At 40.7% G+C, this 16508-nt stretch overlaps 2 protein-coding genes across 3 annotated transcripts in view; both read right to left on the bottom strand.

The window, feature by feature from the left end:
• The window catches only part of LOC135253642 (cullin-1), a 30869-nt gene extending 23243 nt beyond the window's left edge, over window positions 1–7626 (bottom strand). The window contains exon 1 of the mRNA XM_064333202.1: window positions 7417–7626. The gene's annotated coding sequence lies outside the window, so the exon portion shown is untranslated. The remainder of the gene's footprint in view (window positions 1–7416) is intronic.
• A 3844-nt stretch (window positions 7627–11470) lies between these two features.
• Window positions 11471–16508, bottom strand: part of cntnap2a (contactin associated protein 2a) — a 314335-nt gene continuing 309297 nt past the window's right edge. For both annotated transcript variants that reach the window (XM_064333200.1, XM_064333199.1), the window contains exon 24: window positions 11471–16109. In XM_064333200.1, coding sequence (XP_064189270.1) covers window positions 15910–16109 — 200 coding nt within the window. In that variant the 3' untranslated portion in view covers window positions 11471–15909. The remainder of the gene's footprint in view (window positions 16110–16508) is intronic.

Genomic DNA, 16508 nt, shown 5'->3' with positions numbered 1-16508 from the left:
TAAAAACATAAATGCCAGTGCGGCTTACTCTGTACAGGAAGCAATTCAAAATAGGTCATCAGTGGTGGAAGGTGATCATTGTAGCCATCTGTTTTAGAGGCGAATGGGCAGACACAAGTGTAAATTTCAGCATTTTCAGACCTTGTAATGTTTCATTGCAAAAAGGTGATAAGTATAGTGGTTACATTTTTACATCAGCGTCATCATGCTGAGCCATTCATTTGCCTTTTTGCTCGTAAAAGCTCATTACACTGACAGTGATGCACAGAATGTTAAACTGCACTCTAACTTACTGCAGTTGGTAAAATGCCTTTCAAAACTTTCTTATACTAATGCTAATTAACATGAAGATTTAGCAGTGATCCTTTTTAGCACTGATCATGAAGATCTCTTCCTCATTTGTACTGTGTTTAAGCAAGGCATGCCCAGCGGAAGCAGTTTCAGTAATGAGATAGTCCCTGCTATGGGCTAGACCGACTCTTCCCTTGAGCTGATGGTGGCTGGAAAAAAGAAAGGGAAGTTTTCCTTTGCTAGGAGGCCTCTTTCCCCCTCTCCCTCTCTCAGCTGTCAGTAGGCACAGACAGTCCCCAGGCATACTGCACAATGAAAGAAGCAGCGGGCTGGCTGCATGCTATACGTGGTACATGCATGCTGGTGCACAGCGGCCTGGCTGCATGCTATACGTGGTACATGCATGCTGGTGCACAGCGGCCTGGCTGCATGCTATACATGGTACATGCATGCTGGTGCTCAGCGGGCTGTCTGCATGCGATCCGTGGGCCGTGCATGCTGGTGTGCAGCCTTCCTGCACTGAGTAGTCACTGCAACCTTGTTGAGGGTGTGCAATTGCAAAGGCGTGCAATGCAAATGCGGCGATTCTTCTTTTTGAATTTTTCAGCCTACGGTGGACGAGACGTCAGATTGCCACACTGTCGCTAAGCACAACGGGAGGAATTTACATTGGGCTACCTACCCAGAAGGTCTGCAAAAATCTGCCTTGCATCACTTTTCTCATAAAAGCAGCCTTTTTCCATTTGCTTTCAGGAAAAAAAAAACCCACCAAAACACATCCTTAGCCACACTTTACAGCACGTGAAAAAGGGCCAATGGATGTTTGGGTCATCATTCCATCTCTTTTCGTGAATTAAGCCTCCAGTGAGCATTGGGCAATGGGCTTGAAAGGAGGGGAATATTTAGAGATGTGCATTTGTGTGCGCTACTGCAGAACTGGAGATGAAGACTCACGCTAAACTAAACACTGGACTGCATGGGGCATCTTGACTACTTTAGCATGTGTTCTGCATTTACAGAGCACTGTAAACTCACTTTGTAACTGCTAACTTCTGAATGCCTTTATTACAGAGCTTTAGCTTAACTATACACTGTAAAACTATTCCCAGGGTAATTATTTCCTTCTGCACAGGCATCACCTTTATCATATCTCGGCGTACCCTTCATGTAACCATGGCAACAGAGCTCAGAGACCAGGCATGGAATTTTTAATGGGTTATCCTTCTTACTGGAACAGAGCACCAACTGGAAACCCATTCTGTGGACATGAAGTGGAGAACGGTTTCGGGCTATTACAAGAACAGAGTAAAAGCATGAAATTTGTGATTTACCAAATTGAAGCAATGAAGAGAGATTGTGGGACAGGAACAATTGTCTTGTTTCTAAGCTGTTTTGTATTTAATACAATACTTAGGCCTGATTCACATCAGATCCACAGTAGGCAAAGAGGATGTACTGTTTAAATGCCATCCCAATCCATGCCCTCAAAAACATGGAACAAACTGTTTAATGTGACATAAAACCGAAGCAATGGGGGCAAATTTAATTCAGTCTTCAGCCTGTTCACAGAGACTTGTCCTGATGGCATAACTGAGTGACAAATTATCCATAATGTTCTTCAAAAGAAAGGATTTGCGGATAAGTTGGGAATTTAACATGTTGAAATGTTATGTTAAAAACACTGATTTTAGATGGAGTGGGATTCATTTGAAAGGCATCATAGATATATTCTTAGATCTTGCGCAAATCTTTCAGCAGTGGTCGAAGCGGACTCCTCCACGTTGTACATCTCTGTTGATGAGTCCAAATGGTTTAGCGGTGAAGCTGGATTACAGGAGACTTGACGTTACTGAAACAGAAGCCAAGCCATCAAACGGGTGCGAAAAAACAGCTTGTCACCGCCATCAAATGAAATAGCTAAAGCTACATACGAGCGGCTCAGAGGGCGGGCCGGTCGTATTTTCACCAGGAGTGTGCCAAGCCGAGGGAACGGCTCCTCGGTCACAAGTACGCAGCGTCACGAGGACAAACAAGTTCCGCCAACAAAAAATCCCGTCGCCACGGCAGCCATGTCAAAACAGTTTGTCGTGCAACATGATGACTTTGCACAAAAACACCCGTCCAAGAATAAACCACTCCAGGAGGTCATGACCCGCTATCACTTCATTTCACTGTCAGGCGGATGGATGGATGCATTTCCTGCTGGATCACTTCAGCTCCCATAGCCACTGCACCCCTCATAAACAATGCTGTTTACCCTGAAAATGAACCATGCATAACCAAGGTATCTGAGGTCAGCTGATTTTTAAGGGTGGGCAATGTGTAATCATACCACAATGTTCATATGCCCTTAGGATGATGACAACTTTGCTTTGCTTATTCATTTTTAATCTGCATCATGTTTGTTAAAAATGTGATTATGCGCCATAAGAGAAAGTGTGGAAATTTCAGACATCAAAGATGACATTATAAAAAGCACCGATATAAATTATCTGTATTGTGTGCTGAATAAAATCTGCTATTAAACTGACACACAAAGCCATAGATCACCCAGCTATTGTTTACTTAATATTAATAACTTCAATAGTGCCAGGAGAATGGCACTGCACTTTAGCAATAGAGTTGGAAACATCAAGCCATAATGTAACTGGTACAGGAGGTAAAACTGGGCGCCAAGTCCTGTTCAAAACCTCCACCTCACTGTGACCAGAGAGTACATTCAAACAGCAGCCATGGAGGGGGGGGGGGGAGCTAAAACAGAATATTCAGGCATGGCAGGAAACTTGGGGAAACCCACAGTTAATAAAAGTTCAAAATCAGAGCCAAATCAAACTTACAACATCACAGACACAAATAGTACCTCTGTAGATAAACAAAACAGCCTTGAGGTTTAGAAGTACACCACACCAAATAAACAAAAACTGGCAAGATGTGCGATCCAGTCCCGCAAATAATTAAAATTAACATTAGTCAGTCATCATTAATTTTAACGCTCTACATACACTGCTGACATTTAAATGCCTCGTAGCACATGACCCAATGCAACAATATTTCTTCTTCATCTTTTCCACTCTGGAAACAAGGCACGAGTGTGTGCACCATTCAATTTAGGCCTACCATTTACAACGCTGTCTACTTCAAAAGTTAGCTTGGCTAGCAGTAATCCCCAAAGCTACAAACATAAAACTTACAGGCCTACAACAAATTTAGCTCCCAACAGATTCATTTCTTCATATTCCTTTCTTCTGGGTTAGTGATAGGGATAAATTATTTTCCTCCTTGATAAAAACCAGAGCAGTTTCTTAGTGACGGCCATCTTTCTTTTATTTTACTCTTGTCAAGCAAAATAATCATTTCCAGATGGAGAAATAGAAAAATGGAAAATGAAACAGTCACATTAAGTTCATGTAAATAAGCACTTAGGACCCTTATCACCTCCACTTCTTTAAAAACTCTAGTCTTTTTCCCTGCCAAAATTGGTAATTTAAAAGTATTTCAAGTACAGCACAGGCCTATTTGTGTTATAAAAATTATGCTTAAGGAAGAAGAGGAAAATGAGGGGAAACGTCCTATTCTGAAATCTCAATGCAAGCCACACTGGTAGCCCAACATAATGAAACTTAATCCAAGGACCTGTAAAGCTGGCTGTAGAAAAATCACCCTGCACTACTGTGCCATCAGTGAAGATTTAACTACAAGTAATTTACTTCCAATTTATTTCCAACTCAAAGCTTTCACAAAGAATATTGAACATACATTTTTTGCAACTGCCATTTGTTTTGATTCAGTAATCAAGGGTTTCAGTGCAATGTTGAACATTTCCGCCTGTGAGAGGACAAGGGTCACCCAAGGTAATGAAGCCTATTCTTTCCTGGTTTTCTGTCTGGCACAGAGTGCTCATTTGCAGCAAATGGAAGAAATATTGATGGCAGAATCAGACGGCCCAAATTACTCCACTGACAGAAGAGTTAAATCCCGGGCGTCTCTATTTCCTTTAGGGAAAGGAACAAAAAGAGGAACTTTTCAAAAGCACAGCCTGGGTTGTCCAATGAGAATTCTTTATCTCCAGGTCTCACAAACAAACCTAGAGCTTCCTTCACAATTCTGCCTAATTTATTCAACACAAAAAACTGGTATTCTTTACTTTCACATGGCCTCAAACCTCTGCCTAAACCAAGTCTGGAATTATCACCATAGTATCCTTTGCATCTTTGTTTAATTTCTCTAGCTTGTTCTGTTGTGCCTCCTTTTTGACAGGCCTTAATTTTGCCCTCTTGTCTTCACTTCTTTAGCTTCCACAGAGGAGATATTCTTTTAATGTTTACTATTGCGACTGGGTCAACGGAGGTAAAGAACTCAATGTACACATCTCAGCAATATCCACTGTACAGTCATGAAACAGAAATATATGAATGTTTTGCTATAGCCATATCTTCCTCTACAGCAAATTTCTCTAATATTTTAACATAAGTAAATATCGGTAGTTCTAATTCAAGCTGAAAAAAATGTAGCAGTGTATGGCACAATAATGCCACCTTAGACTACATTTTAATTTAGTTTCTTTACTTTGATTATGCTTTTCCCAATAATAACTAACATGCTTACAATTGCAAGCTGAAGTCATACTACTCAAGAATCACAGGTCTCTGAGGCACCCTTTCAAATCATATTTTGTCTCAGGCTTATTGTTTCTGAGAGATTGTTTCCCAGCCCAAACAAAGTATGCTCTGTGGCTGTACCATAGCTCACATAACAACAATGTAATCATAATTCCTCATGCTGCTATAAAGAGACATAGAATTCACTGTCTTCATGGGATCTTATCTGAACATTAATCGCTCAATTGTATTATTTTAAAATGAAACCAACAACCGAGGCAATAAAGCTCAGGCCCAAAACTGTGCACATTCTTTGAAACTTGTATTGTACAACAAGGGGGACAAGACTTTCTCATGCTGACTTTAAACGGCTAAAATGTTCTGATGGAATACAAGGTCACTTATGGTGTGAAAACAATACCCTACAGATGTCATGCAAAAATTAATTTGCAGTTTTATTTATTTATTTATTTTCCAGTAAGGCATGTGTACTTGCCAGTTCTGGTCATTGGACATGCAAGTAGCCAAACTTCATTAGAAGCGCAGATTCTGTCCTTACAATAACGTTTTCAACACTTTTACTTCATTACGCACAGACAACCTAAAATTTAGTCTGTCATAAGAAATGACCTCATACATTCCCTTGAGCAGCTCAACATCACTGCACGCTAAAAAAAAAAAACCAGAAGAAAAGTGAGACTTGCAAAAGTAACACATGGGCCGCCTGGCATGAAGTAACAACGTAGTAACGTCAACCGGATACGAGGACGACGCAACTGAAATGAGTAGTAATCAATTTCATTATATTTAACTGAGATTCTAATTGAAATCATTGCTTTATTCAAAAGTGCTGGCTAAAAGCCACTGTTTTACGTGTACCCGCCAAGGTACCGCTATGTAGCCTTTTTATTTTGCTGCCAAATTATTAAATAAATATGAAGAACGTTGATCCTGTGAACATTACCAAATCGTCCGCTAACTTTTTTTTTTTTGCAGAAATGGTTAGCTACCTCAACTGTCGTCAAAACTGAGAGCAGCGTACATTCATAAGTGAATCATTTAAATAATTTTTTAGATGGTCACATGTCATAACAACCAGTTAGCTTTGTCTGCTGTGGTCAGTCTAGGGCGAACAAATGTACAGTACATTTAAATCCAGTAAGTTATCACCTGCGTCACAGTAAATTAGTAGAAACCAACCTATATTTTTCAGGCCATCCTCACTGGGGACACAGTTAACACATAAGCTATATAGCTAACGTTGAATAAACCCATAGCCATCTAAGGTTAGGTCGCTTGATTATGAAATATTAGACACAGCTTAGCTACAAAGCTAGACAGATACAGTTACTGATGTTAATGTAACGAACAGAACTCCTCGGTGGTAACACCGGCATAGCTACGAATACAAGGACCTCCAAGAACAATTCACTGGCTAACATTAAGCTACCTAGTACCACGGCCAGCTAACCATAATAACATTTCTTTGCATTGAATGTGTAGGGCAACTACGGGCAACTTCATTCGTGTTTTGTTATTGTCTTGGCGTAGTATTACATTTTCTCTGGAACAGACCAACGCGTTTGTGGTCCAGCAATCTAGCTAGCTAGTCTAATAAGATAGAAACAACATGAGACGAGGACGACCAGATAGACAGCTAACGTTAACTAACGCCAACAAAGATAAAGTAGCCAGCTCGTGACGTTATCTGAGAATAATACCACCTACTGTGAAATCTGGCTAGCAATAGATGAGCTTTCTTGTGAAATATGAATTCGGATAACGTTACGCTACCTAAGCGGATACGTCTATATGCGGCCTGATACACTAACGTTAAGCCTGTTAGCGAAATAGCTTGATGCACTACATATGCTAGCTAGCTTACGGTCAGCGACAGAAGGCGGAATTTAAGTTAGCTAGGTCTAGCTAGCTGCAAGCACCCGTCTTGCTAGTGAACTTAATAGGCAAATGTAGCAACCAGGGAATTAACGTTATAGCTGCCGAAAGCACAAAATTAATAACAATCCCTCCTTTGTGATTTCAATTATTAACTAAAGATAACCACATACCCAACTAGTACATTGATAGCAAGCTAGGTAGCTAGCTAGCCAACTAATTCAGATACGAACAAAAATAGAAACCTTGCTATTACCTATTTGTACAACAATGCATCCATGCATTGTCATTGACGCTGCACACCAGCTAGCGACGTTGTTCATATTGCAGTTAGCTACCCGGTTAGCTAACGTTAGTTAGCTGCTAGGTATTGTGGAGGCCTGTGACGTCCAAGGCAAGAATGAGCCTTAAATATCCAGCTATTATAAATCTCGACATGGCCTCTTCTACTCTCAATGAGTCATGCATATACACAAAATATCCCCTACATAAAAAAACATTTATAGACATTAAAATTGAACTGGCTAGCAACGACGGGTATAGTCATCCAGCTAGCCAACCGTACTGTAGCTGGTTAGCCAGCGCTGTATAGATAGCTAGTTTGGTCCGAACCATTATGAAATGTCCTTACCATCGTTGAGCCGCCTGTCTGCCCCTTAATCCAACCATGGAACGTGGTTCCAATTTGTACAGTATGCACTTTCCCCACTTGTTTCTTTGCTATATTGGGATTCCGGTACCTACACGACTCTTAACTCTATCGCTGTTCCTCACTTGCTATAAGTGGCGCGGTGTACTCTACCGCCGCCGTTGTTGCTGCGGTAAAGTGAAAAATAATGTACGTCGCAAGAAAGTGTTCATATATATGTGCCCCGACAAAACCAAAGACACAGAGAAGTAGTTCCGCCAGTTACACGGCCTTTAATTAAACACATGGCAGATTGCGAACTACAGTAGAGGATTTACGACTCGGTGTGTGAACCTGTGATCCTATTGTTTTCCCAGATTCAACCCCATAAGATAATGCTTCCAAAAGAACACTTCGTTACGAGGTTTTCGGAATCCTCAAAGGGTGCAAAACTATCTACGTCCCAAATGCAGTAAACTGGGTTAGGCTTTAGTTTGGAAACTGGATTTGAGAGACGAGTGTGGTCCACGAGCTTTGCTAGTCTGCACTGCAACACTCATATACTTGCTGCAATGTTCTTGCTTAAATAAAAATATAGACTGCAGCTTCCGGAAGTATGTTGAGTATTTTGCATTGTTGTCATAGCAAAATAAGGAATTCTCAAACAGACATGTCAAATGTTCGCTGGGAACAGAATAAACACAGTGCCGTGAATAAGTATTTGCCATCAATTATTTTCCTCAGGTTCCCTTTGTCTATTATTACATTTTGTCTCAAGACCTGAAACTATTCAGCGTGACAAAGTATGCAATAATGGAAGAAATCATGTAGGGGTCAAATACTTTTTCTTGGCTCTGTCTGTATTATGTTCCCAGAGCATGGATAGCATAAGTGCACATAGCTAGAATTGGATATATTAATTACTTGAATTAGTTGCTGATTGATAGCATGGAGGCATGATAACAAAAGAACACTAAGAAGAACTGAATTGCATAATAATTAAAATAAATAAACTTGTAGAGAATAGGCATAAGCTCATTGTGGCCTAGAGATTTCCCTATAGGTACAATTGCAATAATGCATGAAATATATCCGTCCATTATCTATACCCGCTTATTCCTGGTCAGGGTTCACAGGGGGTGCTGGAGCCTATCCCAGCATGAATTGGGCTAGAGGCAGGAATACACCCTGGACAGGTCGCCTATCGCAGGGCACACCCCCCATTCACTCACACATTCATACCTATGGGCAATTTAGACTCTCCAATTAACCTACCTGCATGTCTTTGGACCACGGGAGGAAATCAGGCTGGGATTCGAACCCGGGACCTTCTTGCTGTGCGGTGACAGTGCTACCCACTGCAATTTAACATAAAACAACCTAGATTGATTTCAGTACATCTAGAGTGAAAAGCTATATGTCAGTGCCTCACCTAAATAGTCACAGTATAAATGAAATGAAGTTGAGTGGATGTTTTAAATTAATACAAGTCAGACTTGCATCATTTGTGATTTTGGCTGATGAAGAAAGCAGACCATTTGGAGATTTCCTCTGTGGCCTTGGTGGGGAGGGAGGAAAGGTGGGTTAGGAAATATTTCAGAATGGTGAATTCATACAGGTCTGTAAGGTCTTACAATAAAAAGAAGGAGCTGTAGTATTTAATTGATTGCCTAGAGTCTTTGATGCAACTTGCAATCAGTAATCAATGAGAAAAAACAAGCAGCAAAACAGCACATTTAGCATTAGTCCCAACCAAGGTGTAGCATCTTGTTGGGAGGTGGGGGTGGAGAGGTGCTCATCATCAGAATGGATAGAGAAGCCACTGGTAGAAATTACAGATATGGCTGATCTGGATTAAAGGAAAACAGAAAGAACATCAGCTGACCCAAGTGATAATGCTAATTTTTTTTTGTTTATTTTTTTATTTTCTTTTAATTTCTATTGATTTCATATTCTCAGAACAATGCTCACAGTTAGTCTACACACTCCATCTTCAAGAGGATCTCAGATACGTTCATTTTGCATATATTTGTCATTAACTTATGAAATGGTTGTTATTAAAGTGCACTACATGGCCAAAATTACATAGATACCCAAACATGACACCCATACGTGTTTGTTGAACATCTCATTCCAAAACCATGGGCATTAATACAAAGTTGGTCCCCCCTTTGTCTTTATAACAGCCTCACTCTCTGAAACTTCCACCAATTTTGAACTGTGGAAGATGCCTTCACCAAGGTGAGATCACTGATGTTATGATGCCAGGCTGCAGTCGTGGCATTAGCAGAGTACCATTCGCAGCGAGGGTGCAGTTCAAACCCGCCTGGGAGTCGAAGGTCCTTGAGCAGACCCTACCCTAACCTCTAACGCCTGGCGATGAGAGGCCAATTGTAAAGCGCTTTGGATAAGCGCATATAATCAGCCATTACCATTTCCATTTAGTGTTCCAATTCATCCAAAAGGTGCTCTATGGGGTTGAGATCAGGGCTTTGTGCAGCCAGTCAAGTTCTTCCACACCAAACTCAGCAAACCATTTCTATATGGATCTTAGTTTGTGCACAGGGGCTGTACATTGTCATGCTGCAACAGGAAAGGGCCTTCCCCAAACTCGCCACAAATCTATCTTCACTGGAACTACGGGGCCTAGCCCAAACCATGAAAAACTGCCCCACACCATTATTTCTCCTCCACCAAATTTTACTCTTGGCACTCTGCATTCGAGCAGGTAGCATCCTCTTGGTATTCACCAAACCCAGGTTTGTCCATCACACTGCCAGATAATTAAGTGTGATTCATCCCTGCAGAAAAAGCATTTCCATTGCTCCAGAGTCCAATGGCGGTGTGCTTTCACCATTCCAGCCAACGCTTGGCTTTGTGCATGGTGATCTTAGGCTGCTAGGCCAGGGGAACCCATTTCATGAAGCTTCTGACAAACAAGTCTTGTGCTGATGTGGCTCCCAGAAGTAGTCTGGAACTCGGTGGTGAGTGTTGCAACCGAGGACAGATGATTTTAAGTGCTGTGTGCTTCAGGACTCAGCAGTCCCGTTTTGTGAGAATTTGTGGCCTACTACTTCACGACTGAGCTGCTGCTTCCAGAAGTTTCTATTTCACAATAACAGCACTTACAGTTAACTGGAGTACCTGTATCAGGGCAGAAATTTGACAAACAGAAAGCAAAATGGCTGAATGCCAAGTAGCTCAGAAAACAATATCTTTAGAGCATGCATATCATTTCATAGCACAACTGAAAATTGCATACTGTGTCTCCACCTAGAGGCTCAGTGTGTTCAAATGTAAGGTACAATATTATTCATTTGAGAACAAAGGATGTTTAATTTAGAAAAACTGGCTAAGGAGACATATTTAGCAATTGTTACATAGAGGGGAAATCCGTCATCTGATTTTATTTCTTGAATTATCTGCGATTTATTTTGGAATAATAACAATTAATGTTCATGTCTTTAAAATATTGAATAATTTTTCAAAACTAGAACAAAAACTGTTAAATGGGAAAAATCCTATATCTTTCTTTTCATTTTGTTTCCTCATGCATTGAGATAAAAATATATTTCTAAATAAGGAAACCACATATACATAACTCTTGTTTTTTTTTTAAATAAAAAAATCCATGCACATACGTTTATTACAAATATAACTTACACATTTAAATTCATGTAGTAAAGAGGACTGGAGTATTTCAGCTACTGAATATGCTGACACACATATTAAACATAAACATATTCCCTGATTATTAATTACCACGTAATTTTAGCTTTTGGCCACAAGGTGGCTTCCTGTACTGTATTGTTCTAACCGACGGTTCTAACACAGTGGCTGAAAATACCATCTTCTCTGAAAATGTGATTGACAAGATAAAACCCACATAACAACCTACAGGTGAATATTATAGTGTGTGAATCAGAAAGAGGGCCTGCCTTTGGCTCCTGACCCATACATCTTATATGTGGCTGTGTGTGCACAAGTGTGAGTGTGAGGGAATGTGTGTTTTGAGCTGATACAACACAGTATTTCAATTAACTCATGGCAAGGCTCATTTAATGCTGTTACTTTATTCCAAATCACACAACATATTCCAAACAAGGCCTGGTAGATTATGTACGACCCTTTAAAAAAGAAATCAAATAAAAATGACAAATACAATCATCTTTTAAAGAGACAGTGATCCCCTTTAATGGTTGACGCTTTGTAAATAGAACATTTTTCCTGATCTTCCTCCACCCTAATCAACTATTGAATTTTTTATTTATTAATAATGTCCTTTCTCTCTCTGGCACACCACTTTCGCTGGTTGCTATTCACTCTGCACAACCAGGCTTCAAGTGACAGAGTAATTAATAAAAAATAATGTTCAAATGCATGTTCTGCAATTACCAGCCCATCAAGGGCTTGTCTGTATCATAAGAAAGTTAAAAAATATTTCCCCAAGAGTAAATATATGTATGATATCTCCACAATTGTCTACAATACAGTATGTACAGTTTCACATTTAGTGGTCATGCTGCCATTGAACCTATAAGTAAAATACACAAGCAATAGGCATAAAAAGGTCCATCATAAAAATATACAGACAAAATGTAGATAATATACTTCATAGATTCAGTGAAGCCTAAATCAGCCATTTCATTGCTTGTATCCATTCCTAGTTATTTTTTTGTAAAAAATCAATGTTTTTAGTATAGGCTTTCGGGGTTTAATAGGGCAAAACCAAGGGAATAACCCCTTTTTCATGGTTTTCATTTGTATTCACATTTCACTCCAGGTGTGCATGTGTGTGACTGAAAAGCAGGTGCTATGGGAGGTACGAGTACAGATGAATGTGAACGTGCAGGGGAACTGGGCTGTGCTCTGTGCTCTTCATTAGCAGAAGAGTGGTGATGGATAGGGAACACTGTCTCTGTCAAACCTTTCTTGCCTTTGTCACCTGAAAGCAACACACATCAAAGTCCACCTCTAGCCTTGAAAATTTAATAATACTTAAAAAAAAAAAAGTTGCCTTCCGCTGTTGGGCATTTTTGCAGATAAACTGAACACTTACAACCATAAAACAAATAAAACTTCAAATTGTTCCAGCACAGTTGGCAGGAAACTACAGCATCCATCACCACATACTTGAACTGTACACATATATTACCTCTACAGGGCAAAGACTGTCTCCTCCATCTGCTGTTCCCACTCTCCAACACAAGCCTTTTCATAAAATGGAAGACACACAGACAGGGCTATGATCGTCTATAAAATATCTCCATAAAAATATATATATTTACATCAAGAAACAAGATGCATCATCTACTTGAAGTACCATTGTACAAAACAATCACATTGCATTGGCTGTATTTTTTTTTGGGTGTATAAGGTTATACTTTTTGACATAGAAAGTATATGAACCATAGGTTTCTAAATGGTTTAACATAACTATTGCTATTGCTACATCCCTTGGTAGTTTTCCTTTCACATGAGTAGTGTCAAAAGATACAGAGAAAAACAAATAGCTAACTGAATGTATTGGCTCAACACAAGTAATTAACCAAACTCAAATCATATACAGTATTATGAAAAACATACACAAAAAGAAACCATACTACTGCCAGGAACATTTTAATTACAACCATGACACATTTTTACTGTTCTCTGGAGAGATACAAAATGTCCATTGTTGACCAAGGATATTAATCAATTTGTTCTGTATCACAAACTATTAAGAATTAATCAGCTCCATGACACATTTTTTTAACATAACTGCATAAGTGCATAATGTGTTTAATGTTTACGATCCTCAAAAAAAGACGGTCAATGTGCTTTGATTGTTAAAATTTCTCCCCGTTCTGAGAGTTCACATTCATCATTCATGAGTCTTTTAAACAACAGAAGTGGACAGTGTATCTCAAGGTTCGTGAGTGAGAAGGGGAAAGATTTAAAGAAAAATGCTGAAATTGGTAATGCATTTCATACCTCGCTGCATTTGCTGTTAGACGGAAAAGAGGCTGTTTCTAGTAAGTCATATGGTATAGGAAGCTTTTGCTTTCCCAGCAGCATTCAGGTAAGAAGTGGCACATGGGTTCTTGCTTATCATAGTCACTCAGTGTCTTCTCTGGCTGTGCCAGAGGCCTTGGAGATGACGTCAAATATTACAGAACAAACAAAAAACAGTTTAAAAATGTGTTGAGTGGAGACGCACAGAACAGTTCCTGTTGTGGTCAGTTCCCAGTAGAAATGCCATCACATGCTCTTGTCATATTGATTTAAGGTATCCAGGAGCCTAAAAAAAGAGGGTAATATATTATCTTTTATCAATTAATACAAAAGCCTCCTGCTTCAGTGTCATTCTGTAAAACTGTGTAATGTAAGTCAGGGAGAATTCAGTGTTTGCTTGTCGTTCTACCCCTCATAGCACATTCTTCTTCAGCAGCCACCACAGACTCTCTTCTCCCTGGCTTCAGGCTGTTCTTATGATGGGAGACATCTCCAGCTCATTAGCCGCAAGGCGCTGGAAGTCAAGTGGCAGCATGGGTCTGATTTTACTGCACAGCGATTGCTGTCCGCCACCCACAAGCCGAGGGGGTCTAGGAGACTGTGCCGCTTTCAGCACTGCTGGGAGTTTGCTCTCAGTCCCCCTGTACCCATAAGGGAGAGTCCCCCTGTACCCATAAGGCACACTCATCCCAACTCTGACCCGTGCTGTGCTGCCAGCCCCAGAGAATACCCCACATCTCATGTTGGTTGGGGATGTTTTTCTCTTCGTAATGGCTGCCTTGCACCCACAGAGGACTTTGGCCTGGCTACAAAAAGATTGTTTACCGATAACGGGGACTAGCTCATGTCGCAAACTGTGCCAATCTGTTCATTGGCTGTAGTATCTGCCAGTACGGGCAGACTGCTGGGAGCCTTTGCAGTCACAGCACTTTCCCTATAGGACGGCTAACCTGCTGTTTGCTAGAATTTGAAAGGACACAGACAACCATGGCCGTGTGATACAAATTGTGAGTTTTCGTCCATGTAATGGAGACAGTGATGTCATGGGGAGGGTCCTCAGTGTGGCACGGGGTTTATCTACACCCCTGTCTACCCTGGATGAGGAGGGCCAATAATGACAGCCACTGATGGCAAACAATAACGAAAAAACTGCTGGAGAAGAACCCACAAACTCTTGACTGCAAATCTGGGGTCCCATCAAAGAAAATACAAATGTCTCAAAAAAGCTGACACCAGCAAAACAATGGCAGAAACACACGATAGTTGGTGTAGTATGATTTCATCATATTTTGGCTGTACAATACCATCAAAGATAACATTCGGAACAATTAATACATAAAATGAAAAAAAAAAACTTCCTCTCATTAGCTCCAAGCAAATAGTAGCACAACAGACTGTGGTGGCACTGGTAAAGCACGACTCGATATTCTCGAAGCCATGCACTTTTAAACAGCTCTTATATGTGACCCCCCCCACCCCCCCACTATAAAACATAACCCTGATGACTCCTGTGTGTCTTCCCTTCCCCCTGATATCTGTACAGTGTAAAATCACATAAACTGAAGGCTAAGTGGCTGAATCCTGAAGGCACGCTGGATCAAGCCAGTTAACGTAATAGGATATTGTCATCACTCTCTCCTCCCCCTGATGACGGACGCAGTGTACAACCACACTGGTGCGTATGCCTTCCGCGTGTCACAGTACCACCTCATCCAAATGCGCAAACTCAGCCTCAGAGCGAGGCATTCCCACCAATAGAGCTGCCTCTCAAAGACACAAAATGCAAATTGAAGACAAAACAAACGAACAAAAAAACATATATATAAGAATGGACTGATTGGCAACTTGAAAGAAACATAACTGGTTAACATTAAACATGGAGTTTTTCAGCAGACAGATCTGTACTGTGGTGCTGACAAACTTAACACAGGTTTGCCATGTTTTAGTACCACACTGCTGTATTCTTTGCTCAGTGTTGACCCACTTATCCCTGTAGATACAATCCAATGTCATCATTAGCTCAGTTAAACTCTATATTTATACTTTTATCATGATTTAATCCAAAATATTTACACAGGGCATTTGGCATACATGTTTCTGAAATACTCTATATACTGAAAGGTCATTTAGAAGGTTAAGGGATCGTGTATAAGTGTTCCTAGTCTATTACGATGTAAACAAACAATATTGTAGCAATTGCAGAGCAGATAATTCAGGATAAATTCTGGGCCTCAACTGAAAGAAAGTAATGACAATAATGTTGTGCTTCCACATAATTCATTCTGATTAAATATGCAAATGAGTCCTCAAGCTCCCAAACACAATATAATGTTAGAGACAAGCCAGCCACAATACATAGTTCATCACCGGGTACACCTCACCATTTCCCAGTTTTTCTGCTTGTGCTGATATCCAGAAACGGACTCAAACTGTGCAGAGACCTGTACACACCCCCACCCGCCCCCCCCGCCCCCCCCCCCCCCCCTCCCCGACATCGTCTCATTATATGAACCACTCCTTCTTGCTCTCGTCAATGGTCTCTGTGAAGTTGGGGTCAGTGCCTATGATGGCGGCGTCTGCGTTGTCCCCGGACTCCGTCCCCTTGGCCTCGTTGGTGTGGTAGGTGCCCTTGTGACGGAACATGTAGCGAATCAGGAACACCAGCGTGCAGAGGATGGTGAAGATGACCACAGCGATCACACCTGTGCAGGACAGACAGGCGCACTGACCATGAGGAGACCGGGGGATTCTGACACACAACCACGGTTCACTGTGTTTTCCGGTCCTTTGTCCTTGTGCTCGCTCTGCCTCACTGTTATGACCACGATCTGAAACTTGACAATTAAATAACCTGTTTCCCTTCACATATTCAGAATGACCTGTTTTTAGGGTGGTACCATTTCTTTGTTAAACTTAACTATAAAATCCTACTTCAATGAAAAGTAAAATATATTTATCTCAGTGAAAATCGTGGCCCCACCTTTGAAATACAAGCACTTATTTCAAACCGAAGTAAGGAGTTCGTGTGACTATGGTTGTAATAGTTGCATGTGGATATTTGTGGACAAGGAAATTATTGGACTCTTTAAAAATGCCAAAAA

Source organism: Anguilla rostrata, chromosome 4, assembly GCF_018555375.3.
Source record: "Anguilla rostrata isolate EN2019 chromosome 4, ASM1855537v3, whole genome shotgun sequence".
In the NCBI taxonomy this organism is placed as follows: domain Eukaryota; kingdom Metazoa; phylum Chordata; class Actinopteri; order Anguilliformes; family Anguillidae; genus Anguilla; species Anguilla rostrata.
Note: the sequence above shows the minus strand (reverse complement) of the source record. Positions and strands in the feature narration are given on the sequence as shown.